Here is a 24,000-nt window from a genome sequence, read left to right as displayed (position 1 = left end):
ATAATTGGCTTGATATTTACTTTTAATACATTGTATTATATTTTTAAGCTTTAATAACGTTCTCCTGAAAAATCAAGTTTTTTGATTTATGTATGTTATATGTTTAAATAATAAATAAATAAGTTTTACTTTGTATTTACCACTGTTTTTAAAAATCTGTAGTAACACGTGTTTTGACGCATTTCGATAATTTTTAAGCACCATATGCGAAGTTAGTCTAATTTTAGACTTGTGTCCTTGGGATATTAAGGAGTTGTGTCTTGTTTTTATTTATTTGCTCAATTTTTCATCACTGGAAACATAGACGATAGAAAAATTAATGAGATATTTGAAAAAATATACATAAGTTCTTTAAGGTAGTATGGCCAAAAAAAATTTACTGAAAATGAAGACGGCCATAATAGACTGGCAACCTCTAGAGATCAATCAGAAACTAGAATCTGGTCTTGTAAAAACTCTACGTAACCAGAAGGTATTATGACCAGATGTATGGATGTGAAGGAAGTTAGGAGTCTATGTCAGGATAGAAGAGAATTTACAATATAAAAAATAAACTAACTAACTAACCATCACGCCACTTCCCCGCAGGGGTAGGCAGAGAGAATAGAGCGCCACACCACTCTGTCCTTTCCAACATTCTTCGCCTCTTCCACGTTCATGCATCTCGTCATACATACCCGCCGATTGTTACGACTCCTAACCTGACCACTTTCAAGTATTTGGCATACCTGATCGTGCCATGTTTTTCTCGGTTTTCTTTTGCTTCTTTCCCCACTAACATTCGCCTCATTAATTTGTTTTACCGTTCTTTCCTCGCTCATTCGTTCTACATGTCTAAACCATCTCAACACACCTTTCTTAATTTTATCGATAATGCTTATCTCAGCTTTGCATTCCTTCCTTATTTCACTATTCGCACATCTATCATACATCGTTTTGTCGCACATTCTTCTGAGAGATCGCATTTCGACTGCATTCAGTCTACTTTCATCCTTCTTTTGCCAACTCCATGTTTCACTTCCATACATTAGAGTTAGAACCAGGACTCCGTTGTGCACTGCCAGTTTAGCTTCCGCTGATAGGTTTTTATTTGCTATAACTGATTTCAGTGCACCATTCAATTTGTTCCCAGCATTCACTCTCCTTTCTATGTCTTTATCAATCTTTCCAATCCTAGAAAACATACTACCCAAATACACGAAATCATCTACCTGTTCCAAAATCTCTCCGTTTACCAATATTTCACATTCTGATCTGCATTCTTCTCTTTCAAAAACCATTATCTTGGATTTGCTAACATTCATCAATAAATTTATTTTATTATTATCCTCATTTTTTTAAAATAAAATTTCCCTTTATAAATATTTTAAATTAACAGTAAAAATTCATCAGAAGCAGATTATCTAAATTCCGTTTTCCACGTTATTTTTTCGTGGAAAATTTCGCAATCTAATATTTCCAAACCACCGACCCTCATTAAAAGAAAATATATGCTAATTTAACAGAATATTATTTTTTTCATTACCCACATCCACCGTTTTATCGTTTCGGAAAAGGAAATTAATAAAATAAAATTAATTAATCATTTCCAGGGGCTGGTATAAATTTCGCTAAGATATTATACGAGTATAAGATGTCATTGTTTGAGATTTCATTATTCAAGATTTCATTCACATCATTTTGCAATTTCTAATCAACTATGAAAGGATATTTTATTTATTGTTTCGGCATTAACTTTGTGGTAAGACATGTTACAATGATTAAAGAAAACACTTCGTTTTTTACCACTTGAGTTTTATTAGACTACATGTTTCAGAAGTTAAACTGCCATCATTCAGGTCTGTATAATAACTGTAAAAACGTGTTTTCTTTAATCATTGTAACTATGAAAGGACATATGAGTTATGAGTGAAAATTTGACTAGTGTGGTTGTCAATCATAGAGTGATAGAATAGAATATATTACACGTGTATAAAGTGATTATTTAAACGATTCCATATTATTCTTCACCTAAGTTGATATGCCAAAATGAAAAATTCATTATTGGGGATTTCATTATTTTTTTTTTTGAGATGGCAGCATTTTAGATTTCATATCATTTTTTTTTGAGATGGCAGTATTTGAGATTTTATTACTTGAAATTTCATTTTTTGAGATGGTAGTATTTGAAATTTTATTACTTGAAATTTCTAATTTATTATTAGATTAGAACCAATATTTTTAGCTTTTCCACTTTTTTATTTGACCAGCGACCGGGTTTCGTCGTTACCGACATCATCAGACTGGTGAGGTAACGTCGGTAACGACGAAACCCGGTCGCTGGTCAAATAAAAAAGTGGAAAAGCTAAAAATATTGGTTTTAATCTAATAATAAATTAAAAATGCAATTCCATCACGAAGTGTCAGTGGATAATATAAATCTACTTGAAATTTCATTTTTTGAGATGGCAGTATTTGAGATTTTATTACTTGAAATATCATTTTTTGAGATGGCAGAATTTGAGATTGTATTACCTGAAATTTCATTTTTTGAGATGGCAGTATTTGAATTTTTATTACTTGAAATTTCATTTTTTGAGATGGCAATATTTGAGATTTTATTACCTGAAATTTCATTTTTTGAGATGGCATTGTTTGAAGTTTTATTACTTGAAATTTCATTTTTTGAGATGGCAGTATTTGAAATTTTATTACTTGAAATATCATTTTTTGAGATGGCAGCATTTGAGATTTTATTACTTGCAATTTTAGTTTATATAAGTATAGATATAAGAGATATAAGTATTTGAGATTTATGTTTTTTAGGTGGCAATATTTGATATTTCATGTTTCGAGATGACAGTATTTGAAGTTTCATCACTTGAGATTCCATTTTTAGAGATGGCAGTATAAGAGATTTCATTATTTATACCAATCTTTGCTATTGCTTTGCTTTGCCCTACAATTTAAACAATTATTATTATTTTTTAAAGTTAAACAGAATTTTAACTTTAAAAAATGTGTAATTTATTTAAATAGGGTTTTATTTGGTTATAAAATATTTTTAAGTAATATGCATATTAAAAGAGCAATGAATGACGTGTCTTTTTTATCGTTTCAGACTGCAGTAAAGGTGGACACACACTCATGTAGACATGCCACCAAGAAATCTAACTTAGGGAAAAACCAGAACCAAAAAGTTATACCATGTAAGTGTATTTTATTTTATATTATTTTTAAGGAATATAATCCCGGTAACTTTCGATCCTGGGATTCGTATATTTGAGACTTCAAATCAATTAACAGCACGAACGTCTCAAAGGCAGAAAGCATTATGTCAAACAACCCTGTTCCGGGATAATGTAATTTACAAGAGAGAAGTGTATTCCGGACATTCTTACGTTCTTTTTATTTATTTCCTAATCATGAAATTATTACCTTGATAAAAAAAAACAACTTCGTTTTTGACCACTTTTTATTGGTACATTTCTCCTCCAACCGGTTTCGACAAGAATCTTGTCATCATCAGGTGTAACATGTGTAATATAATTGTAAAACGAACTCCCTCTTTAAACACAAGTATCCACTTTATTAGAGGGGTAGAAACGTTATATTTGAATTGTATTGTATATTGACCACCTATTTTGTATTATTTGAAAATGTATTTTGAAAAAAAAAAACAAAAAAAAGCAAACAAAAAAAATCAAACAAAAAAATGTTAAACCTTGATGATGACAAGGTTTTTGTCGAAACATATTGGAGAAAATATGTACCAATAGAAAAGTGGTTAAAAACAAAGTTGATATATTTTATAAAGTTTATAAAATGTACCACAAAGTATCTGCGAACATTATACAAGAAATTATTATCTATCATTGTAAAAAAAATGGCTTCATATATTCGTAATAATATCCAAATTCGGTGCAATTATAAATAAATAATCATTTTGACACACACATGACACAAATAATGGTATAATATAATAACTAACTGACGTCACACTGGTTCTCCGCAGCGGTAGGCAGAGAGAAGAGAACGCATGAGAACGAACGAGCAGAAATTATTTGAACAATGAATGAAACACGTATTACAATAATTTTATAAGTAGTTGTGTTTACCAAATAAAAATAATTATATAAAAAATTATCTTACAATATATTCAAGTAAAATAATATAAATATAACAGTGAAAAAATCATTTATATTTATTTGACCCCCCCTGGGAATCGAATCCGGGACCTCCAGAACGGTAGCCGAGCGTGCTGACCATTACACTACGTAGGCGGTGATTTTTTCACTGTAATATTTATTCAATGTTACTCTGGACTGGTACCTGAAGCGGAGGGCTGATCACCTTTCTTTCATGTGTAAACGATCAAGATAACACTGCGTTTCTATGAAGCAGTGCCCTATGCACCATTGGGGTGCGGATAAGGGTTTTATTATTATTATTATTAAAATAATATATCAAATTCTTAAAGAGGTTTTAACCTAAAATGGTGTTTAAACACAATTCAGTTCAGAATAAAACAAAACTCAATTTTCGAGGTCCTACAAAGATTTTTTCATAACTTTCAGAAATTTCGTTTAACGTTCATTAATATCCTTCTGAATAAAAGCCAAAAGTCGGACATCCTTAATTTCTGTGGTTTTCCCTAATTAAGTGTTATTTCCTTAAAGTCCAACCGAAAATCTGAAGTTGGAGAAGTTTGTTTATTATCCTACAAGGACGGAATTTATCATTTTAACGCCAGAAAGAACCATCCTGCATCCTGAAATTTGAACTCAAAATACCATCAATCTACGTCAGAGTTCCTGTTTTCAAGAAATGTTAAATTATGATATTAAATTCTAATTTTATGAGAATTTAATGGGGGTGTTTGTCCACCTCCGTGGTGTAATGATTAGCGTGTTTATCTACCGTGGTGGAGGTCCCAGGTTCGATTCCCAGGGGGGTGAAAATAAATATTAATGATTTTACACTCTGATATTTTTTTAATATTACCCTGACGCGCAGGGGTCAGTAAGTAACTATTAAGATATCACAGCGTAAAAACGATACAGTACCCTATGTACCATAGGGTGAGGATAAGGGTTAGAAGAAGTAGAAGAAATGGGGAAGTAATTTCATGAATTGATTACTGAAAGAAAATATTGTCGGATAATTCTTTAAAAAATGTAATAAGCGGGAATCTAACCCAATATACCAATTGTGCAGTCAAACATCTGCCAAACTACTCCACTGCGCCTGTCAAGAAGTATTGTATTATTTTTATTTAATACGGTTACGAAAGTTTTTTTTTTAATTTTCATTCATTTTCTAGACATTTCTACTTTTATAATCTAAAAATTAATAACGCAGTTCTCTCTAATAAAGAGATTAAGATCCTGTGATTAGAGAAGGACTCGCGCTTATAATATACATATTGTTTTTGTGTTAGTTGGTAATACAATTTATTTTTGTAATAATAATTTTTTGTGTGTTTCTTTTTCTTTCTTAGTATGTATGTAACTCATTTATTTGTTTTTGCATTTTAATGTCTTCAATTTTTTGTATCTGTAGGAAGGTTATTGGAGTATTTTTATTAAAAAGCCGGTAAGTAAAAAAGAGATTTATATTATGTACCATGTACGTTGTATTGTGTGTGTTGCGCGAATAGGAAAATGGAAATAGGTAGAACTGTAAAGAAATTTGTATCACAATGGAAGAAAGTAAAATATCAAAAAAGAATTGATTCCTAAGTGAACATTTTATTTGCATATTACATATATTACAGTGTCATGAGTTGAATACTATTACAAAAAGTAACTTTAAACTTTTGTATAAATATCAAAGATATTTAGAAAAAACAACAACATTGTAAATCTAGTATATAAGAAGGATGAAAGTACACTGAATGCAGTCGAAATGCGATCTCTCAGAAGAATGTGTAGACAAAACGGTGTATGATAGATGTTCGAATAGTGAAATAAATAAGGAATGCAAAGCTGAGATAAGCATTATCGATAAAATTAAGAAAGGTGTGGTGAGATGGTTTGGACATGCAGAACGAATGGGTAAGGAAAGAACGGTTAAATAAATTTATGTGGTAAATGTAATTGAAAAGAGGAGCAGGGGAAGATCGAGGAAAACTTAGACTAGTTTCAAAAATTACAAATGTTTCCATTCACACATGAAAATATAAATTGTTTGTATTTTCACATATTTATCAGAACATCCGCAGTTTTTAAAACTTGTAGTGTCGTGTTTACGTGAATAAACTAAAAAATGTGGTTGTTATTTTTTAAGTATTTCATTATTTTTTATTTGAATTGAAATTTAATATATTTAAAACTAGAAAATAAGTACACCTACAATATAATATATTTAATATGAAATGTAATTCAAAGTTCTAAAATATTATGAATAAACTAACAGTAGTCGAAACGAATTTTTGAATCAGTTTACATTTTTACTCGTTGATGAGAACATAAAAACGTTCTCGAAACTAGTCGTGCTCATATTAATAAACTCAAATGTAGTCTTACACAAGTGTTGTATTCAAATATTTAAATAGTTAAAATATATTTAAATTAAAATTTAATATTTTAATCATTAGTAAAGAGGTCACCGCGTTTCTTTACCGCGCTGGAGGTCTCGGGTTTAATTCACAGGGAAGTCAAAATAATTGTTTACGATTTTTTTAATAATGATTTTAATTTTTTAAATAATATATTTTTTTTTGATAAATACAAAGACTTATTCAGGGTTAATTTATAATTTATAATTATAATTTATAATTTGTTTTGTTTATTTATGACATAAATAAACCCTGAAGAGGGCAACAGGTTATTACCGAAACTAGTTGTTTGTTGATAAAAATGTGAGTGGATCAAAAAAAAATTATTTTTATTTCTCAAAATAATAAATCACTTTGATCCACAAATTTATTGCTTTCAATATTCAAAATATTACGTTAAAAATTAATAATAATAAAACCCTTACCCGCACCCCAGTGGTGCATAGGGCACTGCGACATATAAACGAAGTGTTATCTTGATCGTTTACACGTGAAGAAAAGGTGATCAGCCCTCCGCTTCAGGTGCCAGTCCAGGGTAACATTGAATAAATATAACAGTGAAAAAATCACTTATATTTTATTTTACCCCCCTTGGGAATCGAACCCGGGACCTCCAGAACGTTAGCCGAGCGTGCTGACCATTACACTACGGAGGCGGACGTAAAAAATTACTATACGTTTTATGTGAAAAATCTCTTCGAACTGGAACCTTTAACACGGTAGCTAAACACGCTCACCACCGCGCAACGGGGGCGGATGTTGTTAATACTGTTATCAAAATTGAACTACATCCTATGCTTTTGTTTAAAATTTCCAATCAAAAGTTAATGAATGGATCAAAATGCCATTATTGGGGCAATCACAATGTGTCAGTGTTCGATTATGAAGTATGCCTCAGAGAGCTGATATTATACGTCACCCGGGCTGAGTTTAATCAGATTGCACGTCAATATCGTCTGCCAAAATGACGTGGCAACCATAGGCACAACATCCTACATCGTTCACCCCATACAAATATCCTGGAAGTAGGAATTTTCACGTGAAATATACAACTTTAAAATAGATTTATATTATCCACTGACACTTCGTGATGGAATTGCATTTTAATGTATTATTAGATTAAAACCAACATTTTTAGCTTTTCCACTTTATTTTTATTTGACCAGCGACCGGGTTTCGTCGTTACCGACATCATCAGACTGGTGGGAGGCTATACAAATTGTTATGTTGTATGTAAAACAATCATGTTATATATAAAACAAACATGGTTATCAACTCCTGCCTTGTTTTATATATAACATAACAATTTGTATAGCCTCCCACCAGTCTGATGATGTCGGTAACGACGAAACCCGGTCGCTGGTCAAATAAAAATAAAGTGGAAAAGCTAAAAATATTGGTTTTAATCTAATAATATATTACAACTTTAAAAATTTAAGGAATACAAACGTAAATACGGGAAAAGTCGTGTAACAGTGTGTTTAATGATCACGTTTATAATTATTTATTGATTCGGTATCAACTTTATACTTTTACAACATTTTGAGTGTGTCCAAATACCTGTTCACAAAATCTGGATTATCTCCTATTACAGGAGTTATTTTCATATTATTTTTTGACATCTCATCAAAGATGAGGAAGAATATGGAAGTCTGGGCATTTACTGGGCTGACGACCGTCATAGGCTGGTTTAAGTGAAGTTCTAGTGATTCAAGAACAAGGCTTCTAAATTGGTTCATATATATAGAACTTCCAAGAATTTGAGTAGTGTGGTTGTCAATAATGGGTAAAATTGGTGAATGTTACATTATCAAATTTTTATTTTATTTGGAAAATTTCGAGGAAGACTTGGTATGACCAATTATTTCCATAATATATTATGACTAAAAGTAAAAATAATATTAATAAAAAATTTGGATAACTTATAAAGTCTAAATCGGAATACTCGAGTATGAATGATGAGGTGGATGAATGTAGAAAAGGCGAAGTTTGTTTGCGAGACAAATTGGTATGGCGCTCTTTTCTCTCTGCCTACCTCTGCGGCCCAATGGTTAATTAGTATTAATATATATATATATATATATATATATATATATATATATATATATATATATATATATATATACACAAAAATATATTTATTTATTTATTTATTTATGTGTGTGTGTGTGTGTGTGTGTATATAAATCCTCCAAATATCTTATATCATCTCATGAAAAATAAATTTTCAATATGGTATATCTTAAAACATATTTACACAATACCGTTTCCATTTTTGTATACAGGTAGATCGTTTCGATCGAAGCCCGCAGCTCAAAGGGACTTACCTCCAAAATTGAATTTTTCTCAAATTATTTTCTTAAATTCAAAATTAAGCCTTGACGCGTTCTAGAATAATAATTCTAAATTCAAATTATGCCTCGGGAGAGAACGATCGATGTTGGAATGGGGAGAGCGGTATTAATCTCAAATACGGTAGAATTTCAAATTTGAAATAGCCGCTGAAAGGATTCCCTCACAAAGTACACAACACTTGAGAAAACTCTTTCAATCCATTCAAACTTACTGAATGGATTTATTCACCGTTTTTATTAAGTAGCACTCGCTCCAAGTGTGACCAATTTTAACCCTCAAAAAAGGCTTGTATTGCACTCGTCTTCAAGTAGCCATTGTGCCATCAATTTTGCAATTTTTAGCATTTGCCAATGGTTATTTGACGTTTTTAGGGAGTAAAACGATATAAGAAAATGATATATATTATCATTTTCATCTCATATATATATATAAATAAAACCCTTATCCGCACCCCAATGGTGCATAGGGCACTGCGTCATATAAACGCAGTGTTATCTTGATCGTTTACACATGAAGGAAAGGTGATCAGCCCTCCGCTTCAGGTACCAGTCCTGGGTAATATTGAATAAATATGACAGTGAACAAATCACTTATATTTATTTTACCCCCCTTGAGAATCGAACCCGGGACCTCCAGAACGATAGCCGAGCGTGCTGACCATTACACTCCGGAGGCGGATTTTCATCTCAACGTAGTCAAAAATTAATATAAAAGTCTAGGTATTAACAGGGCTAACGACATAGCCTTTGACAGGTCATAAACCATGTAAATACCCAGACTTCTTCTTCTATGTTGAGATGTCATAAAAATGTAAAATAACGCTCAAAATATTGCGGTCATATCCTTTAAAATGATAAATTGTTTACACATTGTCAGTTTTTTTGTAGTATTTTCAGTTTGCAAATCCCAATTTAACTTTTTGAATATTTGAATACCTGAATATTTATTGCTGTCTTCTTTTGTTAGTTTGCCCGAACTAATATGGTAATTGGATTGCAAACGTATCAATTCGGCCTCTGTGAGCCAGGCCAAGCCAACAATTTGATAGAGGCAGCCGTGAATGCAGCGACCCCATCGATCTAATTGGCTTAGCAAGTCTATTTGCTCAGTCTGGTCGTGTGGAGCTAAAGTGTACACAGAAGACATGTTGCATTTAGATTGTTTGTAAGCCGAGAGCTGTTCTAGATTGCATTTGCATTCCGTAAGCCATCTTGAATGCAGATTTGTAAACCATATTCGATTTAGATTTTCACAAACACGTTTGTACAAACTGTTAAACAGTTTAAATTTTCATTCTTTAATATAGGGTGGTGCAAAATTAATCACCGTATCGGAACATGTTATAATTTTTGTAAATTGCGTTGTGCGTCATTCATATTTGATATTTCAACGTCACATACCAAAAAACTTGATTTTACAGTAAATCGATTTTCAAGTTTAAAAATATAATGAAATGTTTTTAAAATTAATATCAAGCCACTTATTGAACTTTTTACTGTGCAACAGATCTTTTAAGGTAAAATCTGAATGTTTTTTCTCCATTCGCAAAATATTTAGTTTATTTTAAAAAAATAATTAAACAATACTTTTTCTTCAAAATGCAAAAAACAATACTTTCTGCCCTGTACCGGGTAAATATTAAGTTTAAAATATGCCACTTTCGCTGGAATGTAGTACATTTTTTGGGTATTCCGAAAACATGCACAGCTGAAAAAATTTTGAAAGGAGTGAGTGATTTGTGAACTAAACAGCTACAGTGTATAAAACATGATAAAACGGGCACAAATGCGTATTAACACTGCCAGCAGCCACTTGATGGATATATTATTTTTCATTTAACAGAAAAAAATTGTAAAGATCGAAATAAAAATTTCCATTACCTGCTCAAAATCATTTTTTTACACTCTCCTTATCATTCATTGTTAACTTTGTGTAACGCCACTTCAAAAAACACGTATTTGTGTCTAACGGATTCGGAATAAGCATTCCATCATCAGGTCATTTGAACATTTGTAAAATTATTACGGACTCACATTTATACAAAACTAAAATTTTAAAATAGAGAAAGAAGACAAATGAATCACAATTTGTCTTCTTTCTCTCTTTCAAAATTTCGTTTAGGTTAAAAATGCTTTTAATTTATAAAATATATTCTTTTATTATTTAATAAAAAAAGTTATTCAAAAAAAAAATTGGATGATTAATTTTGCGCCACCCTTAATTATTTTTTATACTGCAGCTCGGCTGTCCAAACTTAAAACACAGTAAGGGACATTATTTTGTTTACGTTTTTTTTGCATTTTTGGACTAAGTAGAATCTACTTAGTCCAAAAATGAAAAAAAAAACGTACTACAAAAAAAATGTCACTTACTGTTTTTTGAATTTGGACAGCCGAGCTGTCTAGTTCACAAATGTATAATTGTGATCTGAGTAGATCTGAAATAGATCGCATCACAGCTCGATAATTAGTACGTCGTATACCTTAAAACATTCGGTGCTCGTGATTGGTCCGCTGTAATCTCCTAATAAAGTGCTCAGACTTGTCTCGATAAACTCTGCCTTTTGTGGACTTGCTTAAGTATGGGAAAGTTATATTTTCTTTAATCGGCTCTTGTCCCGAAATATAAATTTATAAAGCCAGTAAGACTTGCAAACTTAGTTATGAGTTAATTAACACCCAAACTCTGCAGGAAACTGATTTGAATACTTAGCACTTTGAGGAGTTATTAAATTAAATTTAAATATTTGACTTTTAAATGCATTTTAAATTACCGAAATATAAACGAATTGGAAATAACAATCAAATTTTAAATTATTTTGAATAAAGTAAGTACTAGCTGTACCCCGCTATATATGTAAATGGCTGTAAATGGAATAAAAAAGAAAAGAGACTGCACTCATTACTAATATCGCTCACTCCTTTCAACAACGTTATATATCAAAAATCGTCAATTTTCAGTTGTGTGTGTTTTCGGAATGCCCAAAAAATTTACTATATCTCAGCAAAAGCGGCATATTTTTAACTTAATATTTACCCGCTATAGGGCAGAAAGTGTTGTTTTTGCAGTTAAAAGAAAACGTATTGTTTAATTATTTTTTTAAATATACTTAATATTTTTAAAATGGAGAAAAAACTTCAGGTTTTACCTAAAAAGATCTGTTGCAAATCAAAAAGTTTAATAAGTGCCTCGATATATATTTTTAATACATTTATTGTATTTTTAAACTTTAAAAACGATCTTCTAAAAAATCAAGTTTTTTTTTAAATATGACTTTGTTGAAAGGAGTGAGCGATATGTTCAATTTCACACTACTAAGAGGTTAACAATATTTTAGCAGCTGTCAGGAAGCACGCTGTTTGCCATGAGCATTTTTTAGGGTACTGTAGCTAAGCTGCTATTTTGATTAAAAAAAACTTTTATTATTTTTTATTAAAAGTGAAAAATTATTTATCTTCACTATCCTCGAGATGAAGTGTGCCAGCCTCTTAGGTTCATATAGCATATACATTTTATAAAATACAGTGAAAAAATTCAAATAAAATAAAAACTTTGTGTGTGTGTATGTATAGATTTGTGTGTGTGTGTGTGTAAAAATAAACAAGTAAAAAGTAGCGAGTTATTTATTTCTATTGATATACTGTTTTTCGATTTGTAGCTATAAAAAAGCAAAAAATACAATTTTATATTCTCTCAATGTATATCGAATATTGACAGCCTTCAAACTAAATGACAAATATCAGCTATCAGCTCACTATAAAATGGCAGCTCGTAGACGCGGCACGTTAAAATATCTGCTTTTATAATTGAACCAATGAAGTGAAAATCGTCACAATACATTGTACGAAAAATTAATTAAACACTTGTGTTGTATTATTTTTTGACATCTCATCAAAGATGAAGAAGAATATAGAAGTCTGGGCATTTACGGGGCTGACGACCGTCATAGGCTGGTTTAAGTGATCACTTTACACACGTATAACATTCACCAATTCTACCCATTATTGACAACCACACTACTCAAATTCTTGGAAGTTCTATATATATGAACCAATTTAGAAACCTTGTTCTTGAATCACTAGAACTTCACTAGAGACATCTATTGGTGAGATGTCAAAAAATAATATGAAAATAACTCCTGTAATTGGAGATAATCCAGATTTTGTGAACAAGTATTTAGACACACTCAAAATATTGTGACTAGTGTTGTAATTACCCAAGCGATTTCCCAATTTACGTCTAACGTTTCAATTTTTTTCCTTGTCTCTTTTTATCTTAATTATTTTGTTTTGGAAAAATAAGGATGGTTATAGCGTTGTATTCAACTCACAGACACCCTTGTATTGAGCTTAGAATGCCAATCCGAATGTCCAAGCATTAAAAATATCGTTTTACACTATACAAAATAAACAATCAACATTATTGTTGTAATTACCCAATCACCTCTCACTCTACATCAAATATTTCAGTTTTTTCTAGTCTTTTTTATCCTTAATATTCTGTATTGGAAAGTGAGGGATAGGTATAGTGTTGTATTCAACTTACAGACAACCTTGTATTGAGCTTAGAGTACCTGTTTGACCGTCCAAGCATACTGAACAGATTGGTATGGTGCAATAATTACGTCACATATTAATTAGATTTCCACATGTCATCATCATTCATCGATAATGTCGAATGATGAGTTTATTAATATTTTAAATAAAACAGAAGTGCTAATAAAAATGACCTGAGAATGCTCTGATGATCTGGATTGAATATAGTAAACATACATCCTAATAAGGTAAAATCAATGATTAATTTTTATGTCGACATTTTAAGGGTATATCTTTACTTGTTATTTAAGTGTTTCGATGCATTCCGTATAATTTTCAAACACCGTTTGTGAATCTAATCCTAATAAAGTAAAATCAAAGGGTATTTATTATGCAGACATTTTAGTATAAGTATATTTGAAATTTTACTACCACTATTTCATGAAATCTATTGTGACACGTGTTTGTATGAATTTCGCATTATTTTCAAACACCGTATGTGAAAATAAGTCTTAATTTCATAGTTGTTTGTATCCTTGGGACGTTAAAAGATAAAGAAGCGGTAAGAATTATTTCTCGTTTTTATTTATTCAATGCAACTATTATTTTTTATCAGTGGGAACATGGACAATAGGGTGGAGGCTTTAGTCATTGTTATATTGTTAATTATGGGTTTTTAATTGTTCTAATTTTTATTGATTTGTGTTTTTTAGAATGTTACAACTTATGACTTCTTGTATTAATAGTTTTAGGATTTCTACGTTATTATTATTTTATTTGTGAACATTATCTATTAAAAGATTATCTCTAAAATAATAATAATAATAATAAAACCCTTATCCGCACCCCAATGGTGCATAGGGCACTGCGTCATATAAACGCAGTGTTATCTTGATCGTTTACACATGAAGGAAAGATGATCAGCCCTCCGCTTCAGGTACCAGTCCAGGGTAATATTGAATAAATATGACAGTGAAAAAATCACTTATATTTATTTTACCCCCCTTGGGAATCGAACCCGGGACCTCCAGAACGGTAGCCGAGCGTGCTGACCATTACACTACGGAGGCGGATAAAAAAAAATATTACTTAAACATAATTCATGTTCCCTGATTCTTGGTATATATTTTTAATTTAATTTGTTTAAAATACTTTTGTAATGATATTCTATTTTCTTTGTTTCAGATGATTACAACAGGGTTGTTCTTAACACTATAGAAGGGGAAACAGATTCCGACTACATAAATGCTTCCCATATAGATGTAAGCATATTTTATTACATTATTTTTTTGCTTTAGTGCGTGTCATGTCATGTCCTCCTGACGTCATCACTTGAGAGTAATTGTCCTTGTCTTGGGCAGCTCTAAACAGCACCTCAACGGTCTCGTATATTCTGGAGCCAGGAGATCTGCCTTCTGCCGCACTGCATCGACCCTTTTTTAGGTGCAACAGGTCATACATGTCTCTTCTAAGCACATACCCAAGATAGGTACCTTCCGAACTTTAATATCAGTCAACAATTCTCTTCCTGACTCCATGCCAATTTATCGTTATTGTAGACTATTTGGATCAGCTCTCTTCGTACACAGGCTGTAGGCCCTTCTAGCATGGACAATGTCATGCCTTCGAATCATGTAATCTTTCTGCAGCATCCATGAACCATATTTATCTTTCAAAGAAGATCCATGGTCATTCCTTGCTTCACAATATGTTCAGGTTCTCTGCGCCCTATGTGCCCATACCATATTAATTGCCTTTCCTCTACCTTGCTTTTGGTGTATTGGTGTCTGTTAGTTCCAAACTTCCACAAATGTATTCCATAAATATATATTTATATGTATATATATATATATATATATATATATATATATATATATATATATATATATATATATATATATATATATATATATATATATATATATATTTTTATATATATATATATATATATATATATATATATATATATATATATATATATATATATATATATATATATATATATAAATATAAATATATATAAATATATATATATATAAATATCCTTATTCTTACTGTCTTACCTGCAGACACGCCTCTAAAAGAAGAGGCTATGCGGATTATTCCTTTTTTAAAATATGTAGAAGTTTAAAAAAAAAAATCAGGTTGGAAAATAAATACATAAAACTACATTCTCTATTTTTACATACTTTATTTTCAGAGTCTTTTGAAGCCCAATGCGTACATCGTGACGCAAGGACCCACGGAGGAGACTGTCACTCAATTCTGGAGAATGGTTTGGCAGGAGAGGGCTGCCGCCATCGTCATGCTCACGAAGACCTTCGACTTCATAAAGGTATGGAAACCGATTCATTTGTAATTTAAAGACAAAATTTTGAGTTTATTAATGTAAACAAAAATTAACCAGCTGCCTGACATATCGCTCCTTTCAAGAACGTCATAAATAAAAAAAACTTGATTTTTCAGGAGAGCGTTTTTAAAGTTTAAAAATATAATAAAATGTATTAAAAATAAAGATCAAGCCACTTACTGAACTTTTTACTGTGCAACAGATCTTTTCAGGTAAAACCTGAAGTATTTTCTCCATTTGAAAAATATTTTGTACATTTGAAAAAATAATTATAACATAACATAGATGAAGAAGAATATATGTAGAATACGACATTTTTTTTAAATTTATTTATGTAAACACGACTAGTTTCAAGAACTCCGAATGGTTTCATCTCCAGGTGATAGAATATATGTATACAAGCTGTACATTTTGTATTTAGCGTTTTTTTTACATATTTTAATCTGTTGTACGTATATTTCTCTCTAATTTGATATTATAAGATCTACAAAGTATAGCCAAGAACTGCAAAGCGGTACATAAGTAATAGGAAGGTTTGTGGGTAAACTTTTAATAAAAATCCATGCAAAAGTTTCAAGGAACTTTACTTATTAATACGATTGTGTAAGTTGTTCAATGTTGAAATAAAGTAGCGAAATGAAACAAGCATAAAATAAGCGAATAGTTTCCGCAGCAAAAAAAATCCATTACACGCTTCAGAAAACTTGATATGGCAACATTATTAGATATACCAATGTCTTTTTTCACATCTCGACATAGATGAAGAATAATATGGAAGTCTGGGCATTTACGGGGTTTACGTGATAGTCATAGGCTGGTTTAAGTGATCACTTAACACACGTGTAACCAATTCTACCCATTATTGACAACCACACTACTCAAATATGTGAAGTATTTGGACACACTCAAAATGTTGTAAATAAATTATTCCTTTAAATTTAGACATCAATATTAATAGTGGAGAAGAACCCGGAATTTGTGATTAAAGTTTTTTTATGCACTCTAAATATTTTATAATTCTAAACCTTATCCTCACCCAACAGTGCATAGGTCACTGCAGCGTGTTGACACAGTATTATCTTGATCGTAACTTGCATGAAGGCAAGGTGATCACTTTTGCGCTTCAGTGGCCAGTCCACGGCAATATTTTTAAAAAAATTAGAGCTAAATCGTAATTTTAGGTGCATCAAAACCCTTGTTCGCAAATCTGGATCCAGTATCTAAATAAAAACATCATTTTATATTCCCTATCTATATATGTATGATGTACGAACGTAATGGAGAGAAAAGAGCTTTTTTTATTTAAGCCTCGCGAAAATCACCCACGGTTTATTGAAGCACACTAATGGGTTTTCGGCTAATCTCTCCCTACCCAGACTTGGTCCCTTGTAAACACGTGTCACGATTTAAACCGGCACCATACCAAAAGGAAAGGGGCGATCGTTCGGTGAAAAACCCCTCATTCCCGCAGGACCCATCCCGTAAACGTAGATAGGGTTCGGGATAAACGTCTGGGGACCTTTCCAGATCCCCGCCGAGCCGTAAAAAACTTACTTGGAAAGGATTCCTTCATCGTACGATTACGTTTTTGAGTACTCAAATAACGTGACTATCCTCGGAACATTTTTCCTCGTTTTCCCTTGCTTTTTTCCATCACACAATTATCGTTACGTAAAATACTTTGTTATGTAACCGTTACATGGGCTTATTCTGCGAACTAGAGATGTGACTGATTAGTTTCTATTACTTTTTCGGTTATTCGGTTGGGATGGTAATCGTTACTTTTTCTCAGTTTATGTTTCTTAGCTTATGTTTGAAAAATGTCAAATATATTAAGAAGCTAGAAATAAGCAAGACGCAACAAAATTTGTGCACTAATTGGCGTGATTTTTTTTAAACTTATAATTAGAATATCCAAGATTTTAAACAAACAAAAATAATACTTTTCACCCCCTTCGGAGCGATGTTTTTTTTAAAGATTTTTTACGATTATAATATTAATAAACTTTCTTAAATAAAACAACTTTGTTTTAACCACTTTTATTGATACACTTTTTCCAAGCGATTTCGACAAGAACATTGTCATCCTCAGGATTTATGTACTAATTCTAAAACATTGAAATACTTATAGTTAAGTTATAGTTAATTACCCTTCCCTTACGATACCAAAAACTTCTACGTACTCCGTACAGCATATGAAAATGTGATTTAAAAAAAACCGCAAAAACTCCTAAATGTTGCTTTTAATTGAGTATTGCGTAGCAAATACAACCATTCCGGACGACAACTTCTGAGCTACAAATGGAATCGTCCAAAAACAGTATGAAAAACAAAACGTTCAAGAAATAACATTTATAATTTATTTATTGTAAATAAAAGCGAAGCAAAGAGTAAGCTAAAGAAGGATAAAATTTTACTTAACGCAGTCAAAATGCGATTTTTTTGACGAATTTGCATCAGAACTATGTATGATAGATTTTTGTATTGCGTAATAAAGAAGGAATGCGAAGCAGAGATAAACATTATTGATAAACTTAAAAAAGGTGTGTTGAGATAGTTTGGGCATGTGAATCAAACGAGTAAAGAATGAATAGTAAAACAAATTTATGAGGGAAATAGAGTTGGTAATTAAAGCATAAGAACACCGAGGAGAACTTGGCATTAACAGTATTTCTAATACTTGGGCGTGGTCAGGTCAGGAGTAGGAATAACCGGCGAAAGATGCGATGATTGTTGACAAAGACAGATTTGTTTAGCGTTCTATTATCTCTGTCTAGCCAAGCAGGAATGTGGCATGATAGTTAGTTATTTGTAACATTATATAGAAAGATTGTTTATCAATAAATTAATAAATAATAATCTTTATAAAATTTTCCCACGAGGTCACGAGAAAATACTGAAGCGCTGTTTTCAGTCAACTCTGTCTGAAATTTCAGTATTTTAGTTGTGAAGTTTATGAAATATGTATTTCGTTTGAAACTTTCCAGGTTCTAGACCAGTGATTCTTAACCGGTGGTCCGCGAGACTATGAAAACTAAAATTTAATGTTAGCTCATGTTACCTCATAATGGCCGTATGGCAGAAATTTTTACAGACGGTGCTCCGTCAACAGTAATTTCATAGAAAGAATTTGTGAAACTTGGCTTAGCAATGTAATGAAGAAATGAGAGTAGCTTTACCAAATATTAGACATTATTATTATTAGCGATATTTCGCTAAAATTTGTAAAAGCCAACAAGTTCATATGTCACATTAAATAATTTTAGCCGCAAAAAGTTTCATTGGAGTATTTATGTTTTACAACATTTTGAGTGTGTTCAAATACTTGTTCACAAATCTGGATTATCTCCAATAACATGAGTTATTTTCCATATTATTTTTTTGACATCTCATCAAAGATGAAGAAGAATATGGAAGCTTAGGCATTTATGGGGCTGACGACCGTCATAGGCTGGTTTAAGTGATCACTTTACACACGTGTAACATTCACCAATTCTAACCATTATTGACAACCACACTACTCTAATTCTTGGAAGTTCTAAATATATATATATATATATATATATATATATATATATATATATATATATATATATATATATATATATATTTATATATATATAAATAAATATGTATATATATATATATATATATGTATCTTGTCCGCACCCCAATGGTGCATAGGGCACTGCGTCATATAAACGCAGTGTTATCTCGATCGTTTACACATGAAGGAAAGGTGATCTGCCCTCCGCTTCAGGTACCAGTCAAGGGTAATATTGAATAAATATTGGAGTGAAAAAATCACTTATATTTATTTTACCCACCTTGAGAATCGAACCCGGGACCTCCAGAACGGTAGCCGAACGGTATATATATATATATATATATATATATATATATATATATATATATATATATATATATATATATATATATATATATATATATATATATATATATATATATATATATATATATATATATATATATATATATATATATATATATATATATATATATATATATATATATATATATATATATATATATATATATATATATATATATATATATATATATATATATATATATATATATATATATATATATATATATATATATATATATATATATATATATATATATATATATATATATATATATAATTATAACTTCACTAGAGATACCTATTGGTGAGATTAAGAAATGCCCAGACTTCCATATTCTTCTTCATCTTCGATGAGATGTCAAAAAAAATATGTATTTTTTTATTTATGTAATATTTGTCTTATCTGCAATAAAAATAATAAGTTTTTTTTAATAAAAGTTATCTTTGTATGTTTTGGACCTTAAGTTTTGGTGCACCGCGAATTTTCATTATGATCAAAAGTGCTCCCTAGGACTTCAAAAAGGTTTAGAACCACTCTTGAAGACTGTAGTACTAACTGTCCGACTTAATATTTTATTTTTAATTTTCCTAATGGAATTTAAAAGTCCTGAGAGGTCTCTGTTATAGAATCGTTTCAAAGGGGCTTTAAAAATAGTTTTTTAAAGTCAAATTTTTGGTAAAGGATAATTAAGTATTTCATTCAAGGATCTCTAACATTGTTTTATATTAAGCTTCGATGCCCACGTGCGTTAATAAAATGAAACGCACCGCAGCATTACGTTAACGGTATTACATAAACATTACATGAAATTGTGTCTTTAAAATTTTATCATTTTACGATGAATGCCAGCTCAAATAACTCTCAAAGTAAAAACAAAGACAAACCTTAAAAACCTGTATTTTTTATTAAAAAAAGATAACTATTGGTGTTAACACAAACACAAATATTTTAATATCAAACTACGTGTCTAACACTATTTTAATATCAAACTACGTATCAAACTACGTCAAACTACGTGTCTAACACTATTTTAATATCAAACTACGTATCAAACTACGTCAAACTACGTGTCTAACACTATTTTAATATCAAAATACACAATATTTTAATATCAAACTACGTGTCTTGTGGTTAACACAAATATTTTAATATCAAACTACGTGTCTGTGAGCCTAAGCGGCCTATTATTAGAAAGAGGTATCAAATTGTGGTAGAGTGGGCTCGAACCGAGAAACTCTGACTAAAGAGTCCGCGACACTAACCACGGGACCACAACCCAACACTAACCCGACACATTTAATGCTTCTTCTCCTCAAAAACCTTTATCCGCACCCGATGGTGCATAGGGCACTGCTTCACATGAACGCAGTGTTATCCTTATCGTTAACACATGAAGGAAAGGTGATTGCCTCCCCACCCCGCTTCAGGTACGAGTCCAGGGTGATATTGAATAAATATTAGAGTGAAAAAATAAATATTTTTTTGACCTCCCCCCCCCCCTGGGAATCGAACCCAGGACCTCCAGAACGGTAGCCGAACGTTCTGACCATTACACTACAGAGGCGGGCAAACCTTAAAAACCTGTAATTTTAAGTAGGTCATTAAAATATTTAAATACGACACAATATAGTTTTCATGGCAATATTAACATATTTGGCGACCTTTTGTATGGTTTCCTGTAAAAGGTATTATTCAATATACTTTTCATATACGGGTATTTAAATTTGTAAAAAAATATTAATGATTAAGTTAAACTGTAAAGTGTAGATTACGACAGCTAATTTTTTTGTTTGTTTATAATTACGCACATTTTCATTCTCATGTTATTAGATTATTTACATACATTCAATTCAATTCAAACCCTTATCCGCACCCCAATGGTGCATAGGGCACTGCATTATATAAACACAGTGTTATCTTGATCGTTAACACACAAAGGAAAGGTGAATAGCCCTCCGCTTCAGGTACCAGTCCAGGGTAATACTGAATAAATATTAGAGTGAAAAAATCACTACAATTTATTTGACCCTCCCCTGGGAATTGAACCCGGGACCTCCAGAACGGTAGCCGAGCGTGCTGACCATTACACTACGGAGGCGGACATTTACATACATACTGATATTAAATATCGTCCTATTTAACAATAAGTTATTTTTGCGTTTTAAAATCACGACTTTTTTTAAGCGCATACAAATCGGATCGTTCGGTGACAAAAAAACGATTTTTCTGAAATGATTCCGTTTACAGAAACTCGTAATATAAGAATCAGTCGAGTTTCAGAGGAGACCCATATCGGTAGAGAATGTAATCGCGCTAAGCGCTGTTGACTTTTATCGACATTTTTCTTATCGTGGATACGTTTAAATAGCTTTTCCCAATGAATATGTATTAGCAGAGCCGTCATTGGACTAAGGATATATAAAAATGTCTCAATAAATAAATTAATAAAATGAAATTGAAGTAAATTAGGAATGAATTCAATGTAAAATAAATAATAAATAAATAAATTAACATTTTTATGTGTGTTCAAATACTTGTTCACAAATCTGGATTATCTCCAATTACAGGATTTTTTTTCATATTTTCATATCTAATAAAGAGTTTTTTTTTACGTTATTTGTGACATTTCTTTATATATATTTTTGACATGTTACACGTGACACATTCACGTGTAACATAAGAAGAAGAATATGGAAGTCTGGGCATTTGCGGGGCTGACGACCGTCATAGGATGGTATAAGTGATCACTTTACACAACTTGGAAGTTATATATACATATATGAACCAATTTCGAAACGTTGTTCTTGAATCACTAGGACTTCACTAAAGACATATATTGGTGAGTTGAAAAGAAGCTTTTTATTAAGTAAAAACTCTTTTATTAGTATGTGAGGTCCAAACCCTGGATTATAATCAAATATGATACATGAGAAACGCCAGAAAATATCGTTATCAGTTTTATTATTTTAGCTTATAATTTGACCAGATGTCAAAAAATTATATGAAAAACAGCTCCTTTAATTGGAGATAATCCAGATTTGTGATCAAGTATTTGGACACACTTAAAATGTTGTAAAAAAATCTACATTTACATATTCCATTTTTTTCAGTGATCACTGAAATTATGTTAATGATAGCAAGTTCAGTAAGATAAGAGGTTAATATATTTTGTCCGCCTCCGTAGTGTAATGATCAGCACGCTCGGCTAACGTTCTGGAGGTCCCGGGATCGATTTCCAGGTGGGGTCAAATAAATATAAGTGATTTTTTCACTGTAATATTTATTAAATATTACCCTGGACTGGTACCTGAAGCGGAGGGCTGATCACCTTCCTTCGTGTGTAAACGATCAAGATAACTCTGCGTTTATATGACGCAGTGCCCTATGCACCATTGAGGTGCGGATAAGGGTTTTATTTTTATTATATATATTAAAAGGGATGTGTGTTTGAACATCTCAATACGGTTCTGTTATGGAATCGATGTCGCATCCTCGCTTTTATGGGGCTGATAGGAATACTTCGCTTTCGCGGCGAACTAAATTGTCCTCCATCTTTGTTACATCAACGACCGAACATATTTTCAAATCAGCATTTTGAGTGTGTCCAAATACTTGTTCACAAATCTGGATTATCTCCAATTATAGGAGTTATTTTTCATATTATTTTTTGACATCTCATCAAATAGAGTTTCTGCTTAATAATCTGTTTCAAATCTCATCTCATAAGAGTTTCTGCTTTCTAAAAAGCTTCTTTACATCTCACCAATAGACGTCTCTAGCGAAGTTCTAGTGATTCAAAAACAAGGTTTCTAAATTGTTTCATATATACAGAACTTCCAAGAATTTGAGTAAATGCCCAGACTTTTTATATTCTTCGTTATCTTTGATGAGATGTCAAAATATAAACTTTTTAATATAAATTTTAAACTTTCAAAACGTTCTCCTGAAAGATCAAGTTTTTTTTTTTATTTATGACGTTCCTGAAAGGAGTAAGCGATATACGTACAACACGTACACAATATATACAATGTATATATATATATATATATATATATATATATATATATATATATATATATATATATATATATACTTATATATATATATATATATATATATATATATATATATATATATATATATATATATACATATTTATTTACATAAAGATATTTTCAAATTGTTGATAAAATTAACGAATTACCTAATACCGTATCAACTCAATGCAGTGCCCTATGCACTAATGTCACTTAAGAGAAAACTGTAAGTTTATCCGCTGAGATAACAAATTATAATTCTTTCTCCTAACATAGATCCTAAAAGAAAGAA

General features: G+C 31.1%; 1 protein-coding gene across 1 annotated transcript in view; it reads left to right on the top strand.

Annotated features, from left to right (window-relative positions):
- Positions 1–385: 385 nt before the first annotated feature.
- Positions 386–24,000, top strand: part of LOC148299291 (receptor-type tyrosine-protein phosphatase T-like) — a gene marked incomplete at its 3' end in the record, with an annotated part of 67,197 nt that continues 43,582 nt past the window's right edge. The window contains exons 1-4 of the mRNA XM_088276229.1: positions 386–472; positions 3,101–3,188; positions 14,614–14,690; positions 15,629–15,763. Coding sequence (XP_088132355.1) covers positions 386–472; positions 3,101–3,188; positions 14,614–14,690; positions 15,629–15,763 — 387 coding nt within the window. The remainder of the gene's footprint in view (positions 473–3,100; positions 3,189–14,613; positions 14,691–15,628; positions 15,764–24,000) is intronic.

Source organism: Brachycentrus maculatus, unplaced genomic scaffold (assembly GCF_059751285.1).
Source record: "Brachycentrus maculatus isolate JH-2025_06_01 unplaced genomic scaffold, ASM5975128v1 h1tg001202l, whole genome shotgun sequence".
NCBI lineage: Eukaryota > Metazoa > Arthropoda > Insecta > Trichoptera > Brachycentridae > Brachycentrus > Brachycentrus maculatus.
The sequence above is the reverse complement of the archived record's forward strand: the minus strand, read 5'-3'. Positions and strand labels throughout refer to the sequence as shown.